The sequence below is a fragment of the Typopeltis vanoorti genome, chromosome 19, assembly GCF_054136105.1.
Source record: "Typopeltis vanoorti isolate ZY-2024b chromosome 19, IOZ_Tvanoo_1.0, whole genome shotgun sequence".
Lineage (NCBI taxonomy): Eukaryota > Metazoa > Arthropoda > Arachnida > Uropygi > Thelyphonidae > Typopeltis > Typopeltis vanoorti.
Genome location: NC_143567.1, coordinates 91,302,638 through 91,330,000, shown reverse-complemented (window position 1 = coordinate 91,330,000; position 27,363 = coordinate 91,302,638). Strand labels below are relative to the sequence as shown.

The 27,363-nt window shown below is 37.7% G+C and overlaps 1 protein-coding gene across 4 annotated transcripts in view; it reads right to left on the bottom strand.

The window, feature by feature from the left end:
• The window catches only part of LOC150096338 (cell division cycle and apoptosis regulator protein 1-like), a 557,664-nt gene that overhangs the window by 351,547 nt on the left and 178,754 nt on the right, over window positions 1-27,363 (bottom strand). For all 4 annotated transcript variants that reach the window (XM_090408838.1, XM_090408841.1, XM_090408840.1 and 1 more), the window contains exon 9: window positions 8,591-8,885. In XM_090408838.1, the coding sequence (XP_090264964.1) occupies window positions 8,591-8,885 (295 nt within the window). The remainder of the gene's footprint in view (window positions 1-8,590; window positions 8,886-27,363) is intronic.

Here is a 27,363-nt window from a genome sequence, read left to right as displayed (position 1 = left end):
TATTAGTGATGAAATAATGCATCACCAAATAAAGACAATGGGTACAAAAAGAGTAATAATCATAGTGGAGGACTTTAATTATCCAAACCTGATTGGGTAACATCTCATGACAAGAATGAAACTGAATTTACTGAGCTATTGCGAGACAACTTCCTCAATCAGCATGTGACAGAAGGAACTCAAGGTTAAAGAGTTAGATCTGATTATAGTGTATAGTAGTTACTATTCTGTTGTAAAATCTTAAACAAAAGGAATTTTGTATTAAAATACCTTTTATACAGATTTTACAAGTATGCTAAGTCCCACTAAAAATACTTGTGTATTAATAGAAAAATGTGATGTTAATTAATTTGGAAATAATAATTTTTTGAAGTTATTGAATATTGTGAAATCAAAAGTTTGTGTAAGAACAAAGGAAATTACATATGAGGTAAATTGTGTCTAAGTCTACCTCTAGTCAACTAAAATTCCAGACAGATTAAGGGATTAAGTCATGACCCGAGGGCACTCCAAACGCGAAGGTTGACATCACACAGGGGTTTCCCATCTGAGTGCACCGATCGATGAGGGTCACAGGTGCAGAGCATAAAGGGTTCCAGGGGATTACTACGTAAGAAAAGATGAAAGTCATCGGAACCAAATAAATAGCAGTATGCTACGTCGAGACAGGGCTTTTGGTTTTTTCCATTCCTGGGAGTTTGAGTTTTGGGTACGTTCCGGATTGGAGTTTCCATTCGTGGACAAGGAAGTCACATGGAGTTCCGGCGGGAGAGTTCAGACTCATGACGGTATCAAAGTCACCGTAAGCAGAGGTGTTCTGCGAAAAGTACGATGTTCGGAAATGGCTACTAAGCTTCTTTAGAATCATGGGTGATGAATCGTTATCTCAATCGGAGACCTTCATTCAAGAAGCAAAAGCCAGGAGAAAGATGCAGCTAAAGCAAGTCGTATTAAAAGGAACCAGATGCTGAACGTCCAAGCTGTAGGAATTAATTTGTCCGCTGATAAAAAGGAAGAAGTCTCGCAATTTTCAAAAGGGATGTCCTAGTGCAGTGACGAGGTCTAACCGGAATAAGAGATAATCGCTCGAATCAACCTGAGAGGACCAGACCTCGTGAAAAGTAAGAACTTTCCATTATTTAGTCAGAAACCAACTTAGATTGTGACGGTGGTTTGAAGTGATGAATACTTCCCATATACAGTACTTCCTGTATATGGGAAGTATTCATCTAAAGTTATCTAAAGATAGCCCAAAACTTGATTTAAAGTTAATGTTGCAGGACTTTAGGCCTTGAGCTAATATCTGAATTAATTAATTCTATGTAAGAAAAAGCCTAGCTCAATTTATTGTGAAACTGCTTGAGTTTATTAATGTAGAAATTCCTTAAGCGTGTTTTTATTATATGTTGACAATCGGAATGTATGTACAGTTAAGAGGGAGGGTAAAATTCTAGACACATGGTCCTAAATAGAAATGTTCAGATGGTTGTGGGATATGACTGGATAACTTCAGAGAGTTGTTAGTTAGAGCTTACTAAAAAAAATTAAGTGAATTTAATATCTGTAAATTGTGTATCTTTACTTAGTGATGAATAAACTGTTTTATTGTCAAAATAACTTGCCTGATCTTTAAGTCCAATGCACTACTCATAAAATCGAACCTATGTGTCTTGAAGTAGATATTGCCATACTGGGTGTTCTATTCTATGGAGGGAGATATTTCTCTTATCCTACAATTTTGGTGGTGCAGCTGACTTACAAACAAATTTTCCAAAATTTAAAATTAGAATATAACACCAATAAATCAGACAAGGAATTTGGCTCCAGCCCAAAGCACTTTCTTTGTTTTTGACATCCTGCACATGTGATCCTTACTATTTGCGACCATAAGATAGAAGTAACATTGTTAACGATAAAGCAACAAGGAGGTTCAATTGGAAATCATACAAGACAAATTAAGGTATAGATATTAAACAAAGTTAAAGTAAGAGAAAAAACATAAAACACACAATATTTAACACTGTAACTGTGATCATGGTACATACTTGTGAAGTTTATGAATGTTCCATTCAGAAACGGTTACATGCTGAAATAGAAAGCAAGAAATTATGACCACTTGAGTAGCATGCTAGGTTCTGTGAATTGGTATCAGTTGTTGAATGAGAAAGATATCAAAAGCGAATGGGAAGTGTATAAACAATAATTAAGCAATGCAGTAGCAAAATGTGTCCCTAGAGTTTGAAGAGTAAATAGGGCAGGTGTGAAATGGATGTCTAATCTTATCATGCAAGAGATTCATAAGAAAAGATGACATAGAAGGAATACTGTGTACATAAGGATGATGCACCATATTCCAGAAGAGACATAACCAGAAGTGTCACAAATGTTGTATGTCCTAAGTATGAGTATGAAAAGAAACTGGATCTGTAAGCTAAAGATAACCCAAAATAATTTTTTTGTTATGCTGCAAGTAAAAGAAAGAATAATATGAAAGAATAGCTCTACTGAATGCAGATGGTATGTAGGTGACTGATGTAGAAAAGATTGTTCAACTAATGAGTGGCCATTTTGCTAAAAGCTATCAAACTAGTGCACGCAACATTGAGCTCACTGCTATCTCCTTGCTATATTAAGAAATTGAGTTGTATGAGGAGGAGGAGGTACTAGAGCAGTTGCACAAAGTGAATAAGAGTTCTGCAATGGGGGACTGATGGGATATCTGCACAGATGCTGAAAGAGTGTTCAGTTGAACTGGCTATTTCTTTCAACAAGTTTTACAATTTGAGTCTCAGAACAGGAAAGATTCCACAGAAGTTGGAAGAATATATATAGTAATCCCATTGCACAACACCGACTGCTGTGCGCAGACTTTAAAATAAGATCGAAGATAAGAACTTCTGGTTGCCATGGGATGAAGACAATTAAGTGGTTTCGCTTAAAAGAAGAGAGTGTGAGGAATCGTTTTAGGGAGAGAGTGTTAGAGAGGATTTCGGATGGACTGGAGAGTGTACAAGATTGGTGAAAACATAATTCAAAAGTAATCCTGAGCTGTGAAATCGAGGTGCTTGGTGAGACATCTGGAAAGATTAGAGAGCAGAAGGAGGGTTGGTGGTGGAATAATGATGTACAAGTGGCAGTGACAGCTAAGAGGAAGGCAAAGCAGAAGTGGGATGAGTCAAGAGTGGAAGAGGACAGAGAGGTGTACAAAGAGAGAAAGCAAGAAGCCAAGAGAGTTGTGGCACAGGCGAAGGCCATGGCATATCAAGATCTGTATGATCAATTAGAAACAAAGGAAGGACAGAGAAAAATTTACCAACTAGCGAAATGTAGAAATAAAGCAGCTAAGGACATCTTACATGTGAGGCAGATCAAAGATGCTGAAGGAAGAGTATTATGGAGGGATGTGGACATAAGAAACAGATGGAAAATATACTTTGAGAGACTTCTGAATGAGGAAAATGCAAGGACTCACAGAGGAGATGGGCAACCTTCTGAGGGGATGGTGCAGAACATCAGTAGAATGGAAGTGACGGAGGCCATGAAGAGGATGAGGAATGGAAAAGCGGTGGGCCCCGACAGAATTCCAGTGGAGGCATGTGCCATTTCACAGCAGGTCAATTCTCTCTTCCCCCAGTGAAGGCACTGGGGGAAGAGAGAATTGACCTGCTGTGGGACCTGTTCATGAAAGTTTGCCAACAGGAAAATATACCCGAGGAATGGAGGGAGAGTACTCTTGTTCCCATCTACAAGGGTAAAGGGGATGCACAAGACTGTAAAAATTACAGAGGAATAAAGTTGATGTCCCACACAATGAAGATCCTAGAAAGGGTTCTTGATGGTAGATTGAGGGAGGAGGTGGAGATTGCAAAGGAACAATTTGGCTTCATGCCTGGTAGATCAACAACAGATGCTATCTTTGGGTTACGACAGATGATGGAAAAATATCGAGAGAAACAAAGGGAGCTGCATCTGGTATTTATTGATCTGGAGAAAGCATACGATAGAGTGCCAAGGCAAGAAGTCTGGAGGTGTCTGAGGGAGAAGAAGGTGCCGGAGAAATATGTCAGGTTGGTGCAGGAAATGTACAGAAATGTGAAGACAAGTGTTCGGACCTGTTTGGGACAGACAGAAAGTTTTCAAGTAACAGTTGGCTTACATCAAGGGTCAGCATTAAGTCCGTTTCTGTTTAATATTGTGATGGAGGTGGTAACAGAGGAGGTGAGAGAAGATGCACCTTGGACAATGTTGTATGCAGATGACATCTTGCTGTGTGTAGATTCAAGAGAAGAAGCGGAAACTAAACTGGAAAGATGGAGAAAAGTACTGGAAGAGAGAGTTATGAGACTGAGCAGAAGTAAGACAGAGTATATGTGTTGCGCAGTGGGCGGTGGCCAGGAGACAGACCTGGAGCTGGAAGGAAATGTCATCAGGAAGGTGAGAGACTTTAGATACTTAGGTTCGACAGTGGAAGAAGATGGAGGAGGTGAGAAGGAAGTGGGATGCAGGATACAAGCAGGTTGGAGGAACTGGAGGGAGATGGCTGGAGTGTTATGCGATAAGAGGGTGCCGATCAATCTGAAAGGCAAAATTTATAGGACAGTAGTGAGGCCAGCTATGACATATGCTATAGAAACTGTGGCCCTGAGGAAAAATAACATTAGCAGGATGGAAGTAGCAGAGATGAGAATGCTTAGGTGGATGTGCGGTGTGACCAGAAAGGATCATCTGGGAAATGACTATGTCAGGGGAACAGTGAAAGTTACGAACTTAGGAGCAAAAATACAGGAGGCAAGGTTGAGATGGTTTGGTCATGTGATGAGGAGGCAGGACGAATATGTGGGAAGAAGGGTCATGCAGATGGATGTGCAAGGAAGGCGGAAGTGTGGGCGGCCAAAGAAGAGATGGAGGGAGCTGGTAGAAGAGGACTTGAAGATGAAGAACTTGGATGTGGTGACAGCCCAAGACAGGAAGGTGTGGAGGAGACTCATAACAAACAGTGACCCCACTTAAGTGGGAGAAGCTGCAGAAGAAGAAGAAGAAGATTGCACAAGGATAGTGCAAAAACAGTGCCAATCAATATAACATTCAGACCTTGAATTAATATAAAATAACCTACCTGTGTATGCATGCTGCTGAAAAAGAAATAAATTTAATTTAAACAGCTATTTTGAAAGTAAGTGTACTTTGATGATGGATAATGAACTATGCCAATTAACAATAGTATTCATTTCTTAGTTTTAAAAGATGATTGCCTAGGAATTTTAAAACTAAGATATGAAAGGAAAGATGACTTTAATGGTCATTCTTCAAGTATACTAATCACACAAGCCATAAAAGTGTTTACAATTGTAAATTTATATCACGATACTGAATTAAGTTAATAACACTAGAAAATTTCTTTTACAACTACTTGTGAAATGATACCTTGGACTACACTGTTGGTAAAAAAAATCCAGATACTAGCTAAATTTATTACATCACTGGAATTAAATATACTGTAGACCTGATGGAGCAAGAAGACAGTAATTCACATTTATCACCATATAGCTGTTCAGCTTTTATTAGTGCATGACATCAAAGTTCATTGGCAAATACATTGCTTGGAAAAAAGTCGATAGATACCATAGTGAGAAACAAAGAGTCATGGCACCCACCTTAATAAGATGTAGGACCTCCTTTCACTATGATGACTGCAGCAATCCTATAGGCACACTTTCCACGAGTATATGATAGCAATCAATCGGAATTTTGGACCATGCTTCCTTTAGACATGTAATGAGGTCTAGACTGTTGGGCAGATGTCCTTTGATCTCACTCAATGCTCCAGTTCATCCCACAGATGTTCAATAGAGTTGAGATCAGGATTCTGTGGAAGCCGGTCAAGTGTGGTAACATTCATGTGCACAAATCCCTGCAGTTACAGCAACACCCTTATGACATGGTGCATTGTCTTGCAGAAAGAGACAATAGTCAGTTCCATAGAAACACCACAAAGTAGGAAGCACTGCATTGTCCAGAATGTTCAGATACCTCTTGGAGTTCAATGTTCATGCCACCACAAACAGAGGTCCGAGGCCAAACCATGAAAACCAGGACCATACCATTACATTGCCACCTCTGAATTTTATAGTTGGGGTTATGCACTCTATTAACAAATGTCCACCAGGCATCCCTCACATCCACACCCATCCATCTGCTTGGTAGAGGGTGTGGAATGATTCATCGCTCCATAACACAGCCTTCCAAAGTTTCCACATCCCACTGTACAGGCTCTTTGCACCACTGAAGACGATGCTGCATGTTAGTTCAGGTAATGTGGAGCTTACATATTGTAGTTCTATCATGAAAACCCATGTTGTGAGTCTTGGTTCCGAATTTTATGCAAATTTATGTTTCAATCAATACCTGAAACCCTGCATTCAATGTATCAGCCAATGAATGGCAGTTTTAACATATTATCCTTTGTAGTACCTTACGTAGTTACCAGCAGTGGCAGATTGCCCACTGCTGGTAACACCTGCAGTTGACTCCCCATGCTTCAATCTCAGCATGGTATCACTGATTGTTGACCTGGGATTGCTCAATTTCTCAACAATTTGGTAAACAAATAGGCCTACAACATGGCATCTTATCACAATGCCTCTTTCTAACTCCATTAATTCTCTTCTTGCAGCTATTGCTCCCATACACAGTAGGATTGACTTGGGGGACATCATATTCCATCAATTTATACCAGTTACAAACACGACTTGTTACATGGCACAATGCACCTAGCCATGGAATTTCCATTGACTTCTTTTCAAGCAGTGTACTGTGATATTGTGACAGTTCATTGATGTTCGACAATTTTACAAAGAATTTTGTACAACAGTATAATAATATCATAACTAAATCAATTCATATCTCACTCATAATACACCATTAACTTAAAAGCAAGTGCTGATCTCAACTCCCACCACAAAAATTTATTGAAATGAGAGTTGAAATTCAGTGCACTTAACTTCACACAGTTATCTACTACTTCAAAACTATTACTCCTCAACTACAGTATCAGAAGATAATTTGAATTCACATGTGCAACAGCATCACCACTGAGAGATGCTTATCATGAGAATTTTTATAAATTAAAACACAATGACAACCTTAAAATTAATTAAATAAAAAAAATATTCAAACAAAAAGTTCAATTAATTCAAAGATAAATTATATAATAAACAATAATACAGGGTGTCCCAAAATTCACGCAAGAAGTAATTTTAATAGAAAACACAGGTTTTTAATTAAAAATTGTAATTCCTTATTGATTCATAAAGTATACAATACAGGGTTGTGCATGGAATAGCATATCGGGTAAATGGCCTCCATGGCTTTGCTGGCACATACGCACTCTTTTGTCGAAATTTTCCATGACCGTTTGCATAAATGTGGCTGAATTTCGTTGATACAGCGCTCAATTTCCTCCTTCAAGGCGTGGATAGTCGTGGGCTTGTTGGGATAAACCTTAGACTTCAAAAAATCCCCCCCCCCCCAAAAGTCCAACAGCGTTAAGTCACATGATCTGGGTGGCCAATTCTGATCACCAAAACGGGAAATTACACGACCAGGAAATGACTCATGCAGTAAACGAATTGTTTCTCGGCCTGTATGGCATGTGGCACTGTCTTGTTGAAACCACATGTCGTCCACATCCACATCTTGCAATTTAGGCACAAAAAAAAACTGGATTATAATGTCGCGATAGCGAGCACCATTAACTGTTATTGCCTTACCAGCCGCATTTTCGAAGAAGAATGGACCGATGATGCCTCCAGCACAAAATCTGCAGCAAACAGTGACACGTTGTGGATACATTTGTTTCTCAACAATCACTCGTGGATTTTCTGAACCCCAAATGCGACAATTTTGTCGATTAACGAAGCCATCAAGATGAAAATGAGCCTCATCGCTGAAGATGATTTTGTTCGAAAAATAAGCATCCACTTGTTGTTGTTCCATAATCCATTCAAAGAACTCTCTTCGCTGTGTGTAGTCAGTAGGCTTCAGTTCTTGAGTCAATTGAACTTTGTAAGCATAAAGATGCAAATCTTTCGTGAGAATACGCTGTAGAGAGCTTCTCGAAATGCCCAATTCAAGATCACGGTGCCGAATTGATGTTCCTGGACTCTCAGTAACATTCTCACGAACTGCTTCGATGTTTTCTGTTGAACGACTTGTTGAAGGACGGCCAGAGTGTATAAGATCACTAATTGATCCAGTTTCCTTGAATTTTTTAATTAATCTTTTCACAGTTGATGAAGTTAAATCACTATTCTGACCATATTTTGTACGAAAATTGCGAACTGTAGCTGCCAAAACCTTCATTATTTTTAAAATATTGCTCAACAATGAAAATGCGTTGTTCTTTCGTGTAGCACCCCATTTTTAATAACCCTGAACTGTCAGCTGTCACACTGTCTTTTTTTTCTCGTTGGCAACACTTTACCGCACAAATGGCGCTAAATTTAAATCTTGCGTGAATTTTAGGACACCCTTTATTTGGAGGGTAAGAATATCAAGCTAGTCATGACAATTTTAATATAATAATACTTACAAATCAAGTGAGATCTTTGGTATCTGAACAGTGTATCTTGGAACAATTCTAGCTCTTCTCCTTGGAGGACTTCGACTATTACGACGTGGTGACCTAGAACGCTTCCTAACAGGCAAGGGTGGTGAATACCGTTCTCTCTCCCTTTCATACTCCCTCTCTCTGTACCGTTCTCTGCGTTCTTCTCTACGTGCTTCCCTTTCTCTTTCACGATCCCTACGTACTGGTGGAGGTGGTGGTGGTGGTGGGGGTGGGGGTGAATGCCTCCTTGAAGAGATGTTACCACCTATCCTTGATGCTAAATAATATAAGAGAGAAATGTCAGAGAAAAAACTAGTTTATCATGAACAATTTAAAGAAATGCAGAAAATAATAAACATTTTTTTAGATAGAAAATGTTGATATCTTTTGCACAACTTGATGAGAGAACAGTCTCAAATAGCTCTTTCTAAATATCTATGGAGGAATCATACCTGCACTTCCAAATGTTAAGTTGAAATTTTTTAAATTTTCCTTGCCTGATTCTTCCTCTTAACATTATTATTAATTATTGCATGGTAACTTCTAGAATCTAAAACTCATTACAGGAGACCAAACTATCCACATATCTATTATATTTCTCCTTGAACTCAATGACTGACAAAGCACTCACAACTAACTCCAGTAACTTCCTCCACTATACACCACTCTCTAAGCAAAGAAATCTATTCCTCAAACCCTTGATAACCCTGTGTGTGTTATGTTCCATCAAGTCATTTTTGACTCCTGGTGATTCTATGAACATACACTCTCCATTCAGATCTGTCCCTGGCAATATCTTTCAGAATTTCTAAGCGCATTCCAGTTGCTTCTTTAACTCCATCCATCCATCTAATTCTTGGTCTTCCTCTTCTCCTGCTTCCATCAATTTTAGCAAGCATCATCATCATCATCTTCTCCAGACTGTCATTTGCTTGCATAATATGTCCAAAGTATGACAATTTTTGCTTGACAATTTCCAGTTGGTTAGACTGTAATAAATTTAGTTTAATCCTTTATCCAAGTGTAAGCAAACAAAGTTTGCACCTGAAGTATCTTCAGGACTGAGGCAACTAGTGGTAAAGGTGGACCAAGCTCTCATCACTCCTTGTCTCAGTATCTCCCATAATGCAAAGCATATCTCCTTTCAAACATGTATAATGCTATGCATTAAGGGAAGGGCCACTACCCAGACCGGTTTCAACCTTTATTGAGGTCTTGTCAGTGGGAGCCAGACCCAGAAGTGGTGATACTAAGGCAGAAGCAATGGAGAAGTCATATTTACCTATATGAGTAGCCAAAAGGTGTTGTTAAGTCGGAACGAAACTTAAATTACAGAAAATTATGTTTCATACGGACTTAACATGGTTCTTATGCTTTAGGAGTATATAATGATTTATCAGACTAAATAGGCACTTGTATCAGACTAAATAGCAATCAAAAATTTACTAAACAGAGAATAATTTAGTTTTATGTTGTCTTGTATTGTATTGTAAAGTTTTATAATATATTAAGCTGTTTAATCGTTACTGCTCTGTAAGTACCTAACAATTGCTGGGGAAGAAATGTTATTCCATAATGCGAAATGGCCGACTTCTGTAACACATACTACAGTGCACTGGTATATCCTTAAGTAAGCACGGTGCCTTCCCCCCCCTCCACTACTACCCTCCGTAGGTTGCGCGAGGATTCCGCATGCGGCGCTGAGTGACGCTAAGGAAGCTTGACATAGAAGTTGATGACGTAGCAGAGAGGAGTGGCGCGCAGTTTAAAAGAGCATATAACGCCTTAGTAAGGATCTTTTTTGGCTGCTGTTCGAGTGTTCCTGTGCCCTCGTAGGTCTGGCTGGTGTGGAGCCTCCACGTGGTGTTCCTTTTGTTCGATGAGGTTCCGAAAGAATGACTTGGAAGCCTACCAGTCGGCAGCCAGCCCAGCAGACGATAATCACAGAAGATTGCCGATGTAAAGTGCAGAAAGAATCCGTAAAGAACATCCTGAAAATGTGGGAAGTGAACTAGACGTCGAAGGTGAATATAGAAACGAGATTAGTGATGAGGCCAGAGTAACATGCCAGCAATTGGTAAAGTACAATTTTTTTATTTTCTTACAAGTGGAAATGTTTAGGAAGATTAATTGTAAATGCTAGGAGAGACTCTAGAGACTGTTTCATTGATTAATTGTGAAAGGAAGAGAATAATGTATGTGAAATAATGCAACAGCCAGTATCTAGAAAGTAGTTCCTAAATGAAAGAGATAGAGAAAGTTGTTGTATGAAATAATCTTGTGAGAGATTGTAAGGACAGATATAATGTGAATGGAATCAATGGATTAGAGTATCATAACAAGTGTAAATGTTTAGATATCATGAAATGTTTAGATATCATATTTGTACCTACTGCACTTGCTCATAAAATTAGCGAACCTTAGCAGGAGGATAGATAGTATTAGGTCATGACTGCAGATATGAGAATTATAGTTGATAAGATTGAATGCTGACTTGATACAAGCTTTCTCAAATCTAGGATTCAGGGTGGCGCAGCAAAAAAAAAAAATTTCTCTGAGTCTGAATAAGGAATTAGAACCAGTGCTGAGACAAAGGGATAGGCATCCACCATTAGCATTTCCTTTGTCTCACAAACCAACAGCTTCACTCTTGTCAGTAATTCGGCCTGAATTAAGTTTGAGTTAAGTGAAATGTTTTAAAGCAGAAGATATTAGATAGTAATAAGGAAAGGATAAGAAGGAATTATAAAGGGAAAAGTAGTACAAGGTGTATATATATACATATAAGGAATTAAATAGTTAACTAATGGAAGTGAGATATAAGTATAAATAGATACTATAAGAGAAAAAGACAACAGTGTACCATCTTATTATTAAATTACTCTGGATTTAGAGAAAGTTGTTTTTCCACTTGGTTAGACTATAATAAATTTAGTTTAATACTTTATCCAAGTGTAATCAAACAAAGTTTGCACCTGAAGCATCTTCAGGACTGAGGCAACTTGTGGTAAAGGTGGACCAAACTCTCATCACTCCTTGTTTCAGTATCTCCCATATGCAAAGCATATCTCCTTGTGGACATGTATAATGCTATGCATTAAGGGAAGGGCCATTACCCAGACTGGTTTCGAGCTTTATTGAAGTCTCATCAGTGAGAGCCAGACTTTTGCATTATGGGAGATACTGAGACAAGGAGTGATGAGAGCTTTCCCACCTTTACCATGAGTTGCCTCAGTCCTGAAGATACTTCAGGTGCAAACTTTGTCTGCTTACACTTGGATAAAAGATTAAACTAAATTTATTGTAGTCTAACCAAGTGGAAAAAAACTTCCAACAACTTTCTCTAAATCCAGAGTAATTTAATAATAAGGTGGTACACCTTTTGGCAAGTCGTATAGGTAAATATGACTTCTCCATTGCTTCTGCCTTAGTATCACCACTTTTGGGTCTGGCTCCTACTGACGAGACTTCAATAAAGGTCAAAACCGGTCTGGGTAGTGGCCCTTCCCTTAATGCATAGCATTATACACGTCTGCAAAGAGATGTGCTTTACATTATGGGAGATACTGAAACAAGGAGTGATGAGAGTTTGGTCCACATTTACCATGAGTTGCCTCAGTCCTGAAGATACTACAGGTGCAAACTTTGTTTGCTTACACTTGGATAAAGGATTAAACTAAATTTATTATTATCTTGCTTAAATCTATCATTGCTTTCTTTCCAAGTAATAATCTTCTTCTAACTTCTTGAGTACAATAAACATCTTTATCAATTCGTGATCCTAGGAGTACAAAATGGATAACTACTTCCATTTTCTTCCCATCTACTTCAAAATCATTAAGTCCACACATTGCCATAACTTTTGTCTTTTTGAGGTTAAGTTATTTAGCACTTTCCTCTTTAACTTTCATGATAAGTTCCTCCAAATCTTCTTTGCATTTTGCTTAATGTTTCCAAAAGTTCTCAATTTCTGCATTGTAAAGGGGCCGTTCCTAAATTTCTTTCATTTCTCTGAACCACCTGTAGATGACTAATATCTTGAACGTTTTCTATGCAGATTATTTGAGGTATGCATTCTGCTAGCTGCTAGCAAGGTGGTATCATCTGCATACCTCAAATTATTAATATTTCTTCCTCCAATTTTAATTCCAACTGAAGACTCCTCCAGCCCTGCCATTCTTAAAATGTATTCGCTCTACAAGTTAAACAAGTACGGAGATAAAATACATCCTTGTCGCACCCTTTTACCTATTGTGAAATACTCAGTTTCTGCAAGATCTGTTTGGACAGTAGCTTCTTGTTCATAATGAAGATTCCTCAGAAGGATAATGAAATGTTCTGGTCCTCCCATTGTTCTTAACACATTCCACAGTTTCACATGATCTACAGAGTCAAAAGTCTTACTATAGTCAAGGAAACAAAGGTAGACATTCTATTGATATTCCTGTGCTCTTTCGATTATCAATCTCACATTGGCGATCTGATCTCTCTTGCTCCTCTGCCTTTTAGAAATCCTGCATGTTCATCTGGCATTTCTTTCTTCATGAATGGTTCCAGTCTTTTCTGAATGATCTTAAGTAAGACTTTACTTGCATGAGAAATCAGTGCTATAGTTCTGTAATTTCTGCACTCTCTTGCATCGCCTTTCTTCAATAAAGATATATAAACTGATTTTTTTCCCATTCCCTAGGCCATGTAGTTGTGATCCAAATTTGCTGACATAGAGCTGTTAAAATTTTAACTGCCTTTTCTCCCAGGGCTTTGAGCAGCTCACTCTCCAGTGGTACTGGCTCTTGTGTATAATCCTACTCTTCAAATTTCTCAGTAATTTTGGAGTCCTTTCTGTAAAGGGCTTCTGTATACTCTTTCCATCTTTCTTTCATGTCAGCAGCTTCTGTAAGATATCCTTTGTGTTTACTTTTCAATATTGTCACCTTGGCACTATTTCAAAAAGATCAGTTCCCTATTCTTTTTGAAAAGATCTCTTGTTTTTCCATTCTTGTTTTGGTCTTCTATTTGTTGTCATTCCTGGTTAAAGTATTTTTCCTTGTCTCTTCTGGCTTGTCATTGAAACTCTGCATTCAAATGCCATGCTTCCTGCAAATTTCCTGTGGCCTTCATTTTCCTCCTTTCCTGAGCAGTTTTGATTTGATGGCATCTTCTGACAGCCATTCAAACTTCTTTTTCTTCTTACAAACTGCCAGAATATTCTTCTTTGCTTCTGTTTTAATTATATCTTTAATCTCTTCCCATAGTTCATCTGGTTCTCTTTCACACAAATTGAGTGCTGAATCTGTTCTGTATACTAATATTGTATTTAGCTGGTAAGTTTTCAAGATCATATCTGATCAACATTTGTGTTGTTTTCAGTTTCCGTAATTTCACATGTATCGTTGCCACTAATAATTCATGGTCTGTTCCACAGTCTGCACCTGGAAAAGTCTTGACAGACTAAATTACACTTCTCCATCTTCTTTGTCCAAGTATATAGTCAATTTGATTTCTGTATTGTCCATCAGGTGATATCCATGTGTACAATCTTCATTTGTGCTGTTTAAAGCAGGTGTTAGCAACAAACAAAGAATTCGCTGCACAAATCTCAACTAGTCTCTTCTCCAAAGTGTTACGAATACCTAAACCAAAACAACCTGTTAATCCTTGTTCCTCAGTTTCTCCCACTTTTGCATTTCAATCTCCAATAAGTAGCCATAAATCTTGCTTTGATGTTGCATCTATCACTTCTTGTAACTTGCCATAAAATTCTTCTATATCTTCTCCTGGTGCCTCTGTAGTGGGTGCATAAATCTGTATGATGGTCATATTCATTGGATGTCCACTGACTCTACTTGATAACCTACTTTTGCCCACTTTCCTGGGATGAATTCTGCTACCCCCTGAAGTGCTGAAATATTTCCTCTGCTGCATTAATCCTATAAAACTGATTTAGTAACTTAAATCCCCCCCCCTCATATCTCCTCTTTTCAGCCTGTCAACCAATTTTTGCAACCCACAAACCCTCAACCTATCATCTGATGAAGTACAGTAAACCCTTGCTGAACGTGGGGGTTACGTCATTAATACATTGCACGCACGGCAAAATCACATTCTGCAAAGTTAACTTTCTATGGAAAAAAATGCGTTAGGTATAGTTCAAATTAAGAAAGTATGTATGTAAGTTAAGGGGATAAAAATCCCTTATTGTTTTTCAGCCAGTAAGCGAAACTAAGATCGAACACTACGATCTGTAACGTTTCATGCCGAAAAAAAAAAAAAAAAAAAAAAAAAATTACTGGCTGAAAAACAATAAGGGATTTTTATCCCCTTAACTTATATCAACCTCGCCAGAAAAAAATAGCCTTTTGGCTTTTCATCAAAGTATGTATGTATAATTTATCATCATCATCATCATCATCAAATTCCTGTCATGTACCCTCAAGGGGTGTACAGGATATGACAGTACTACATGAAAAAAATTACATCATTACTAACTTCCTATCTACAATTTTCCTCCAAATCAGTCTGTTACTTGTCAAGACTCCAACATTATCAGATCTTATATTTCTATCGTCTAAGGCACTTTGTACCGTATCAATCCACCTATATCTTGGTCTTCCTCTGGGTCGTTTTCCTGCCAACCTGGCAGAGAACACTTGTTTTGCTAATCTTTCCTCTCCCATTCTATTTAAGTGACCATACCATCTGAGATTAGCTCTGCTAACGCATTCCTGGATGCTGACAATGTCAAGTTCTTTCCTAATATCCTCATTTTTAATATGATATTGCCATTGATGCCATCTGTTCACGCCTATAATCTTTCTCAGGACTCTCATATCTGCGGTCTCTAGTCTTTGGTCAAGTGTTTTACTTCTGACCCAGCTCTCAGATCCATAAGTTAAAATTGGTTTGAACACAGTTTTGTATACAGCTAATTTAGTGTTCCGACTAATTTCTTTCTTATTCCATATGAATTTATTCAATTGACTTCCCACGATACCAGCTTTGCTGATTCTGTTGTCTATTTCTATATTTAGTTTACCATCTTCAGTAAAAATTGTGCCTAAGTAGCTGAAATGTTTTACTTGTTCCACAGGTTCTCCATTCACAACACAGTTGACATTTTCAATGATTCTGCCTATTTTCATTGTCTTTGTCTTTTTATTGCTGACCTTCATACCATATCTATTACAACAGCTATTCAATTTAGTCAGAGAATCTTCCAGACTTGTAGCGGATTTATTTAGAAGTATAACATCATCCGCATAAAGCAAAGAGCTGACATTAACATCTCCAATTTTGATATCAGGTTGAATACCACATTCCTTCATAATGTGATCCATATAGATAATGAATAACAGAGGGGATAATGTACATCCTTGTCTCACACCAGATTTAACATTAAACCATCTTCCTGTACTTCCTTCAATTCTAACTGCTGACTTGCAACTCAAATAAAGACTAAGTATTGCTTGATATAATGCCCCATTGACACCATATAACTGCAGCGTATTGAATAGCTTCTCTCTTGGCACCTTGTCATATGCCTTTTCCAAATCGACAAAACTTAAATACAGATCTTTGTTATATTCCCATGCTTTCTCGACTATTTGTCGTAAAGTGAAGATCTGATCCTGACAGCCTCTATTTGGCCTGAATCCAGCTTGTTCTTCACCAAGCTTTTCTTCCACAATTTTTCTCAACCGTTTCTCAAGTATACTTGCATAGATCTTGCCAGGAACACTCAGTACGGGGTGCTTAAGGGTCAAAGCTGTATAACTGAGAGGAGACCTCCACATAGCCTTTAAAGGAATGCGGAGAACCGACCAGGGCTTCTGACCTAATGTCCAATCCTCACCTTCTCGTGGTGCACCCTGTTGGGTATCTACTTTGATACTGAACGAACGAGGATGGGCTGGCAATTTGGGATTTAGCCGACCAAATTGTATTCTTATTGGTTAAACCAAAATAAAAAAAATGATGTATAATTTAAACTAACCTAAATATTGTTGTAATTAAAAGGAAAAAATGAAACAAATGTTAATTGAAAGAATTTTTATTACTGCTTAATAAGTAGGTACATGATACAATTTTTTTTTAAAAAGCTAGTGATTTTTGCTTGGGACAATGACTGATGCAACTCTTTAAAAGTTTTGCGGTAAGGAGCGCACAGTTTTTCAATGCCTTTCATAAAGTGTCCTCTTCTTTCTTCATTTGGTTCAATCTCCATTGCAAAATCAGACAGTTCCTGTGCCTTTTTTAACAATTCATTTAACTTCTTGTAAGTTAAAGGCACTTTATCTTCTTCTTCACTATCGCTGCTTTCACTGTCGGCTGGTGTTACAAGATCATCCAATTCTTCATTCGTCATTTCTCGATCGTCATTCTCGATTAATTCTTTGACTTTTCCTTCTTCTATATCTGAAAATCCTTCGCCGCCAATTGCTTTTGCAATTTGTATGATTTCTTTGGCTTCATTTTCAATTAATGAAAATCCTTTAAAATTGTTGACAACTTCTGACCAGAGCTGATGCCAGCAAGCATTCAATGTTGATGAATTCACTTGTTCCCATTCGAGTTTAATCATTTCTATGCAGTGGTATGTTGAATCGCTTCCAAAATACCATTTAGTGTGTAGTGCTTTTCTTCGTCTAGTGCTTTATTTGCAGAGGTGTAAACATGCCTGACATAATAGGCTTTGAATGTTTTTATGATTCCTTGATCCATTGGTTGGATTAAGGAAGTGGTGTTAGGTGGGAGGAATAAAACCTCTACATTTGGATGCAATGTTGTGAGGGCTTCAGCATTATGTCCTGGAGCATTATTGAGAATTAGGAGAACTTTAAAGCACAGGTTTTGCTGTTCTAAGTAATGTATGACTTTTTTAACGAATGAATTTTCAAAGCAGTTATTAAAGAGGGCTTTTGTTACCCAAGCTTTTCTATTCCACTTCCATACAACGAGCAACTGCTCAAAATTTTTTCCCTGCAATGCACGAGGCGTTTTAGATCAATAAATGAGCAGAGGCTTGCACTTGAAGTCGCCTGATGCATTTCCACAAAAAAGCAAAGTGAGTCTATCCTTAGAAGCTTTAAAACCTGGGGCAACCTTTTGTGTCTTTGTGATGTAGGTTCGTTGTCCCATTCGCTTATAAAATAGGCCTGTCTCATTTGCATTGAAAACTTGTTGCGAAACGTAATCCCTCTCTTCAATGAATTTCAAAAATTGGGGTTTGAATTTCTCTGCTCTTCTTTATCTGCAGAGCCAGCTTCTCCCTGAAGCTTTATATTGTGCAAATTAAAACGACGCTTAAAGTTTTCAAGCCAACCTTTGCTTGCTTGAAAGTCAATTTTCTCTGACGATTGGCCATCTTTACTTAAAACGAAAGAAAACAAATCTAAAGCTTTGTTTCGAATAGCAACACCATCCACAACTGAGCCTTTTTCGTTTACTTGATTGTCAATCCAAGCTATTAATATTTTTTCCATCTTTTCCAACTGCAGAATTCTTCTTGAAACTTGAGCAACCTTTGCCAAAGTATCGCCTGAAGCTTTGACACTAGACCGAATCTTTTCTTCATTATCCTATATTGTTCTTATGCTTGATTCATTTATAGCTAGTTCTCTTGCAAGCAATGAAACACATGTACCATTTTTCAACTTAATTAAAATTTCAATTTTCTGAGATAATGTCAAAACTTTGCGTCTTTTTGCTGCTTTATCATCTTCATTCTTTCTCTTAGATGTCATATTGAATTTTTGAAATTAAAAGAAATACAAATGCAAAAGGAGAAGAGGATAAACACTGATAAATACATGATTACAGCTCTGCTAACGTGAGTGAAATGATCGCAACTCGGCCTGGGTCACTCAGCTAGTGGGCAGCGCCAAGCAGGGTTGCCGGCTGATGCTCTGCAGCGTACTGCATATGAATGAAATTCTATCATTGGACAAATTAAATGAAAACAATTAAGATAACGCATATGTGCAAAATCGTGTTCTGCAAATCCGCACTTGGCAAGGGTTTACTGAATTCCATATACTGCTCACTATCTTGGTCACTGGCCTCTGGATCCTCTCCTCTGCTTCCTCATTACAAAGAAATTCAGGTGATCAGACCTGAGCATAGTGATCAAACTGTGACCAGATTATTACTGTTCTTCAACAACCAGTTTACATATTACATATTACAGTAATCCTATGAACTAACTTGGCCACCTTAGCAATAGACCCTCCGAAATTCAACCTCTATCTACCAACACTCCCAAATCCTTAGTTTCATCAATTTCCTTGAGTACGGTTCCATCAATGCAGTACATAGCTTCTAATCATTTCATTCCAAAAAGCATAAATTTACACTTTTCCCACATTAAACTGGTGCCCATTATCATCCATATCATCAGCCTATTTCAATAATCCTGCATACTCTCTACATCACCTTGATTAACTACTACACTATCCAATATTGCATCATCAGCAAACAACTGAATCTTTACCTTCAAATCATTTATGTACAAAATAAACAGTAGTGATGAATGCAGAGCCTTGCCACATCAGCTATCTTCATATCCATATTATCACATTCATATACATCTAATTTGTTCGAATTTGCATACCAGAATATTATGTGATATCTTATCGAGCATCTTTGCAAAATCTAGCAGTATTATCATCTTTTAACAATTCCCTTGATCCAACTCAGCTATCACTATTATAAAAAAGTTAGTAAATTACTGCAGTATGACCTACCCTTCACAACCTATGCTGGTCTTGCCCCCCCCTCCCCACATAATGTATCATATTCTTATCCATCCATTCCTGAATTCTTTGACCAACTTTTACAATACTTCTATCAACACTCCTGAGATACTCACTGGTCTATGATTTGCCATCACAGTCTTGGAGACTCCTTTTATATAACAAAAACTATTTTACTTTCCTTCCACTCTCTTTGGACTTTACCAGATTTGATACTTCAATTAAACATTCTGGTCCAAGGCAATGCCAATTCCTTTGCCCATTCTTGTAATATGTAAACTGATATCCCACAGCAGTATTTGCACTAATATTCTGAAATATCCTAAGTACTTCAAATTCATCAACTACTATTCTCACATTATCAGAGCTGTATTGTCATATGGATGAAATCTTGCATGTCCAGTAATTCAAGTGTTTTGTTTGCTTCTGAAATCTTACTACCATCAGCACTTGTTAAAGTTATCCTTCCATATCATTCTTCATTTTACTTGCCAAATAGCAAAAGAACTCTTTGGGATTTCCTCTGGTCTACTTAGCTAATTTCTTTTCAAAATATAATTTGCCTTCCTGGCCATACTGGTCACCTTTCTTATCTAGGCCTTGTACTGCTCATGAGCTTGCTGATCACCTTCCTCCTAAGCTTGTCATAATCACCAGCCTTGTAGTTCCACACATCGTCCTGATTTACGCTTGTGCCACACTTCATCGTGTAACCTATTCCGTAGGATTTTGGTAGTTCCACACATACTCTTAATGAAGATTTCATGTTTTGCAACCTCCTAAGTCAAGATTTCATGATCACTCTCTCCAAATGGCATCAATGTAGACACCTTGGTTATGGACAGTTCATCTGATCATATGACCAGATCCAACACTCCCTCAGGACTTCCATCACATGTTGTTCCAACTAATTATTATTATTATTTGACACCTCCAGGGAGTCCAAAGACTGATTGAGGGAGGGCACCTGCTCTACAACTCCGTCTACACCATTCAATCACCAACTGACCGCCACTGCACCAATGCCATCTACTGCCAACCACCAATGGTATTTTCACAGACAATCACAAACATCCATGCCCATGATGGGATTTGAACCCGTAGCCTTTTGGCTGGAGAGCAGATAAGCTATCCACTCCGCCAACCAGGCGGGCTTAATTATTCACCTGCTAATTCACCTTTTTTCACCTCCTAATTATCTCTTAGCAGATGAAAAAGGGGATAAACTACTAGAACAGAATGGATTCTGTTGAAGATTATATGAAGATGAAAAAGACACAGATATTAAAATATCAAATTTTGATAAAGCAAATGGCATAAAAATAATATAATTAAGCCATCCTTGGCACAAACACAGACACACTAATCACTCTGCCAACCAAGCCAGCAAGAGTATCCTAAATGTTATTTTGAATCAAATTAAAAATTCATGGGTAATTCAACTTCAGTATTCATTTAGGAAAATCACAATTCTACCTCATAAGTCAACATGTACAAAACTTAAGAAGGATAAAATTTGCACATATAATGCATAATACACTCATGAGCCAAAACACCGACTACCTACCTAGTAACGTGTTGCATCTCCATTGGCTGGGGTAACTGCTTGCACCTATCTTGGCAATGGCTCCACAAAACACCACTGTATTGTGGATGTCCTGAGGTATTGGGGTGCTTAAGGGTCAAAGCTGTATAACTGAGAGGAGACCTCCACATAGCCTTTAAAGGAATGCGGAGAACCGACCAGGGCTTCTGACCTAATGTCCAATCCTCACCTTCTCATGGTGCACCCTGTTGGGTATCTACTTTGATACTGAACGAACGAGGGTGGGCTAGCAATTTGGGATTTAGCCGACCAAATTGTATTCTTATTGGTTAAACCAAAATAAAAAATGATGGTACAACATGACAAAATTTCATGCCGGCTGGGGCGTCACCTGGTTAAACAAGGCCCCCATTGTTTTCGCCAGGGAACCAGGGCGAGCAGCGAAAAGTCAGCTACTGGAACAAATCTGAAAACAAACCCCAACTTAACATCACCAGAGTTAAAGATCGGTACTATCAACGTAAGATGCCTAAATGGCAAAGAAATGGAGCTAGATGAGGAATTAGATAAGTACCAGATCGACATAATAGGGGTGACTGAAACAAAAACGACCAAAACTGGTGAAATCTTTCTGAGCAATAAATACAAAATGTTATATTCAGGCAATGACAATCAAGGAGAAGAAGGAGTAGCCATAGTACTCAACACAAAATACGAGGCTAATCTTCTTGAATGGCAGTCAGTCTCAAGTAGAGTAATGTGGGCAAATATGAGAATGGGGAACTGGACAATGAGACTTATTTGTGCCTATGAAGGTTCTACTAAGGTAGCAGTGGAGGAATTTTTTCATACTTTAGAAAAAGCAACTGACACAATGAAAAATGAAAAGTTGGTCCTTGTTGGGGATCTAAATAGCATAGCAGGAAATGATTGTGAGACATACAAAAATATTTTGGGAAAATTTGGAGAAAAGAGCAAAGCTAATAATAATGGCAAATATCTGTTGGATTTCTCCTCAGGACATGGACTGGTTATTACTAACACCATGTTCCAACATAAAAAGGTGCCCAAATTCACATGGAGAGAAGAGGCTAGGAATAAGAAAAGTCTCATTGACTATGTTATTGTTGATAGTGATATTTTCTCCCTGGTGCAGGACACCAGAGTGTACAGAGGATTTGAAATTGGAAGTGATCACTATTTAGTCTTGAGCAGGATAAAGTTGAATTTCATATTGAAAAGAATAACATATAAGAAAGTTTTAAAGCGAATAAAAGTTGATAAAAGTCTACAGTTCACATCTGAGCAGCTCTCAGATGTGAACTGTAGACTAAAATACAGAAAGATTATTGAAAAGAAAATGAGAGAGTTTGAGAACAGGAATCAAACCTTGGAGATTCAGTGGCAAACTCTGAAGAAAACATTGATTGATTCTGCCAGAGAGGCATGTGGTGAGGTTGTGTGCAAGGATAAAAAAATCAGAACTCCCTGGTGGACACAGGAAGTTAAAGAGGCAGTGAAGGAAAAGAAGAAAGCATATCAAAAGTTCCTGGCAAATAAGTCAGCTTTTACTCTTACAGAATACAGAGACAAATGTAAGAAAGCTAAACAGTGTGTAAAACTAGCTAAACAAAAGTCATGGGAGGACTTTGGCAAGAATATAGAAAATAAATATCAAGAAGGTGGCAAAATATTCTGGAGGTTGTTGAACAAGCTTAGGAATGGAGGAAAGACTGCTATAAAAGAAATTAGAGATGATAAAGGTGACATGAAAACAGGAGAAAAAGATATCCTTGAAGTATGGAGTAATTACTTTGAAAAACTGCGAAATGAAACAAGCAGTGATGACAGCACAGTGATAAAAAACACTGACCAGGCATGCAGTCAGGAATACATATCCATACTTGAAGTAGAAAAAGCCATCAAAGGCGTGAAATGTGGAAAGGCAGCAGGAGTAGATGATATTCGACCAGAAATGCTGATCGAATATCATCTACTAATAAGAGTCTTACAGTGGCTGCACTGCATAGTTCAGAAAGCCTGGACAGAGGGACGAATTCCCGATGATTGGAGTAGCGCTCTCATAGTACCCCATATATAAAAAGGGAAATAAAACTGAATGTGAGAATTACAGAGGTATTTCCCTACTGAGTGTTCCTGGCAATATCTATGCAAGTATACTTGAGAAACAGTTGAGAAGAATTGTGGAAGAAAAGCTTGGTGAAGAACAAGCTGGATTGAGGCCAAAGAGAGGCTGTCAGGATCAGATCTTCACTTTACGACAAATAGTCGAGAAAGCATGGGAATATAACAAAGATATGCATTTAAGTTTTGTCGATTTGGAAAAGGCATATGACAAGGTGCCAAGAGAGAAGCTATTCAATACGCTGCAGTTATATGGTGTCAATGGGGCATTATATCAAGCAATACTCAGTCTTTATTTGACTTGTAAGTAAGCAGTTAGAATTGAAGGAAGTACAGGAAGATGGTTTATTGTTAAATCTGGTGTGAGACAAGGATGTACATTATCCCCTCTGTTATTCATTATCTATATGGATCACATTATGAAGGAATGTGGTATTAAACCTGATATCAAAATTGGAGATGTTAATGTCAGCTCTTTGCTTTATGCAGATGATGTCATACTTCTAAATAAATCCGCTACAAGTCTGCAAGATTCTCTGACTAAATTGAATAGCTGTTGTAATAGATATGGTATGAAGGTCAGCAATAAAAAGACAAAGACAATGAAAATAGGCAGAATAATTGAAAATGTCAACTGTGTTGTGAATGAAGAACCTGTGGAAAAAGTAAAACATTTCAGCTACTTAGGCATGATTTTTACTGAAGATGGTAAATTAAATATAGAAATAGACAACAGAATCAACAAAGCTGGTATGGTGGGAAGTCAACTGAATAAATTCATATGGAATAAGAAAGAAATTAGTCGGAACACTAAATTAGCTGTATACAAGATAGTGTTCAAACCAGTTTTAACTTATGGATCTGAGAGCTGGGTCAGAAGTAAAACACTTGACCAAAGACTAGAGACCGCAGATATGAGATTCCTGAGAAAGATTATAGGCGTGAACAGATGGCATCAATGGCAATATCATATTAAAAATGAGGATATTAGGAAAGAACTTGACATTTTCAGCATCCAGGAATGTGTTAGCAGAGCTAATCTCAGGTGGTATGGTCACTTAAATAGAATGGGAGAGGAAAGATTAGCAAAACAAGTGTTCTCTGCCAGGTTGGCAGGAAAACGACCCAGAGGAAGACCAAGATATAGGTGGATTGATACGGTACAAAATGCCTTAGACGATAGAAATATAAGATCTTATAATGTTGGAGTCTTGACAAGTAACAGACTGATTTGGAGGAAAATTGTAGATAGGAAGTTAGTAATGATGTAATTTTTTCATGTAGTACTGTCATATCCTGTACACCCCTTGAGGGTACATGGCAGGAATTTGATGATGATGAGGTATTCTGGACCAAGTAGACAGAGTAGCATCTCAGAGGCCAGCAAATGAGCAAGGCACTGGCATCTACTGACAGATCTTACATTCCCCATGATCCCATAAATGCTCAATGGGATTGAAATCAGAAGTAGGCAGCCAGGGGAGTACATGAAATGCTTGGATCTCTTTGAATCATGCTTGCACAATGTGAGACTTATGACACAGGGCACTGTTTTGCTGGAAGAGTCCAGATCCATCGTCATGCTGTCACCATGTAGGACAATATCTGGTCTGAAACAATCCTGAGGTAAGAATTAGCAATCAAGGAGTATGCACTGAGGATGAGAGGGCCCAAGGATCTAGTGATGTCCATGAGACCAATCCTCATCCCAAAATACTGCCACCATTGGCCTGTTCCTGACCAACCATGCGATTTGGCTGGCTAGAAACAGGCTGGTGGTCATAATGTTTTGGCTCATGAGTGTAATTTGAGATGTTGGTAAGTATTGCTATTTCTATCTTCTTTACAAAAAATGACCACTGACAGAGGTGTTTTTTACTTCTAAAACTGTTGGCATCACATCTAAGAACTGGGGAACAGGTGAGAACAGTCTGTATATATCCACTTTTAAATAATTAAACAATTAAGATAGTACCTTACAGGTTTCATACTAAATATGTGGTAGCTTCATCAAGGTTGCAGGAAAATGGAACAAAGAAATAACACAAATGCAAAAAGAGATTCATGTCAACAAAGATACAATAAACCATACATAATATAAACTAAAATAATATAATGAAATGTTCATTAATATAAACTATTGGAATAACATAGGTGTAAAGCATTATGATCTAATAAGTAATTTCAACACTTGTACAAAATTAAATCTTGATTCACATTAAGGATTTTGTGCAAGCAAATATCTTCAGCATATTCTTTAAAACAACATACATATAATTCATAACCTATGATTTTCTATGTAGCATTTTCAGAGCACAATTATAATTGTAAATTAAAGATTCTAAGCAATTAACTATTTATGGTTTACTCCTTTATCCAAGTGTAAGCAAAATTGTGAAGTATCTTCACGACTAGACTACTTATATATAGAGGCTATTGACTTCACATAAATTGCCATAATATCCCACAATGCAAACCACACACCCCTTAAGACGTATATAGTGCAATGCACTGTGGGAAGGGCTACTATCCAGACCAGTTTCGACCATTGAGGTATGTTTAAGCACAAGGATACCTCTTCAAAAACTTTTGCAATCCCTCAATCACCCAACAGTGAGTGACCCTAAGGATCATTAAACTCAGCTGTGGTTCTACTCAGCAACAGGCCCACTCTGTCACCAAGCAGAATCCTCAACAGTGATTCTGCCCAGTGGCAAGCCCATCCCACCACCAAGCAGAGTCACTCATATCTCAGGGAAAAACATCCACTACAGCAGCCCCACCTCCATGGAAACCACTTAAGCAAATTTCCCACATCCATGCAAATCAATGGGAGCCAGACACAGAAGAAATACCAAGGTTGAAGGAATGCAGAAGTCATATATTATCCATATACAAGTAATGAAAAGGTGTCACAATTTATTATTAAAATACTCTGGATTAGACATAGATGCTGAAAGGAGATAGTGAGATATAGATGCTGAAGAGTATACTGGGTTAAGAGAAATGGTATCAGTTGCTGGATGGAAGAATATTGACAGTGCACGGGAAGCATTTAAAAAATACTTAAATGATGCAGTATCAGAATGTGTCCAGGAGAGTTCGAAGAATAAATAGGGAAGGAGCAAAATAAATGTGTAATCTTATCAAGTAAGAGATTCGTAAAAAAAAGATGATGTGGAGGGAATACCGTGTGCATAAGGATGATGTCTGTTATGAAAATTATAAGCAATAGGCCAGAAGAGTCACAACTGTTGTACAGAAAGCTAACTCTGAGTATGAAAAAAAAAAAAAAAATGGCTCTGCAAGCTAAAGATAACCCCAAATAATTCTATTGATATGACACAAGTAAAAGAAAGAATAAATCTACTGAATGAAGGTAACAGATGCAGAAGAGGTTGTTCAACTAACGAGTACCCATTTTGCTAAAAGCTATCAACCTGGTATGTGCAAAATTGAGCTCATTGCTAACCCCTTCGCTGGATGAAGAAACTCAGGTGTAAGAGGAGGAGGTTTTAGAGCTGTTGCACAAACTGAATAAGAATTCAGCAATAAGGGTTCATGGGATATCAGCATTTATATATGTCTAACATATATGTCTCAATCATATTCCCTCCTCCTATTCATGAGGCTTTGCAATTTACATTCTTTCAATCTGTCTTCATACATCACCTTCCAAAGAAATTACCACCTTCATGAATCTTCTCCAGACCCTTTTTAACATATCCTTGTCACTATGAAAAACCATGTGACAAAACTGATGCACAATAATCCATATGAGGCATGATCAAGGCCTTATACAATGGAATCACTACCCCTTTATTTCTGAAGGTCAAGATCTTCTCACGCCATCGCCAATTATATTTACTTCTGACAACACAGAAGAGAACTTATGATCAGTAATGGGTGCCATAATCATTGCGCAAACAGTTTAAATGAAATTCTGTTGCTAACGTTCTATTCAAGAGTTCTTTTTTTTTTTTAAAGAAACAATACTAAATATTGTTTCTTTAATAAACATTCTCTATAATGCATATCATCATCATGCAGACCAGTAATGATGTGTGTTTACATTATGGGATATAAAGGCAATTAATATGAGGTCATTAGCTTCTATATAAAAGTAGCCTAGTCACGTGAAGATAATTCATTTGCAAACTTTGTTTGCTTACACCTGGATAATGGATTAAACAAAAAAATAACTTCTTGGAATTTTTAATTTAATTGAATTTCATACTGAAAAGAAGGGAAGTTTATTTTCCACTTGGTTAGAGTATAATAAATTTAGTTTAATCCTTTATCCAAGTGTGAGC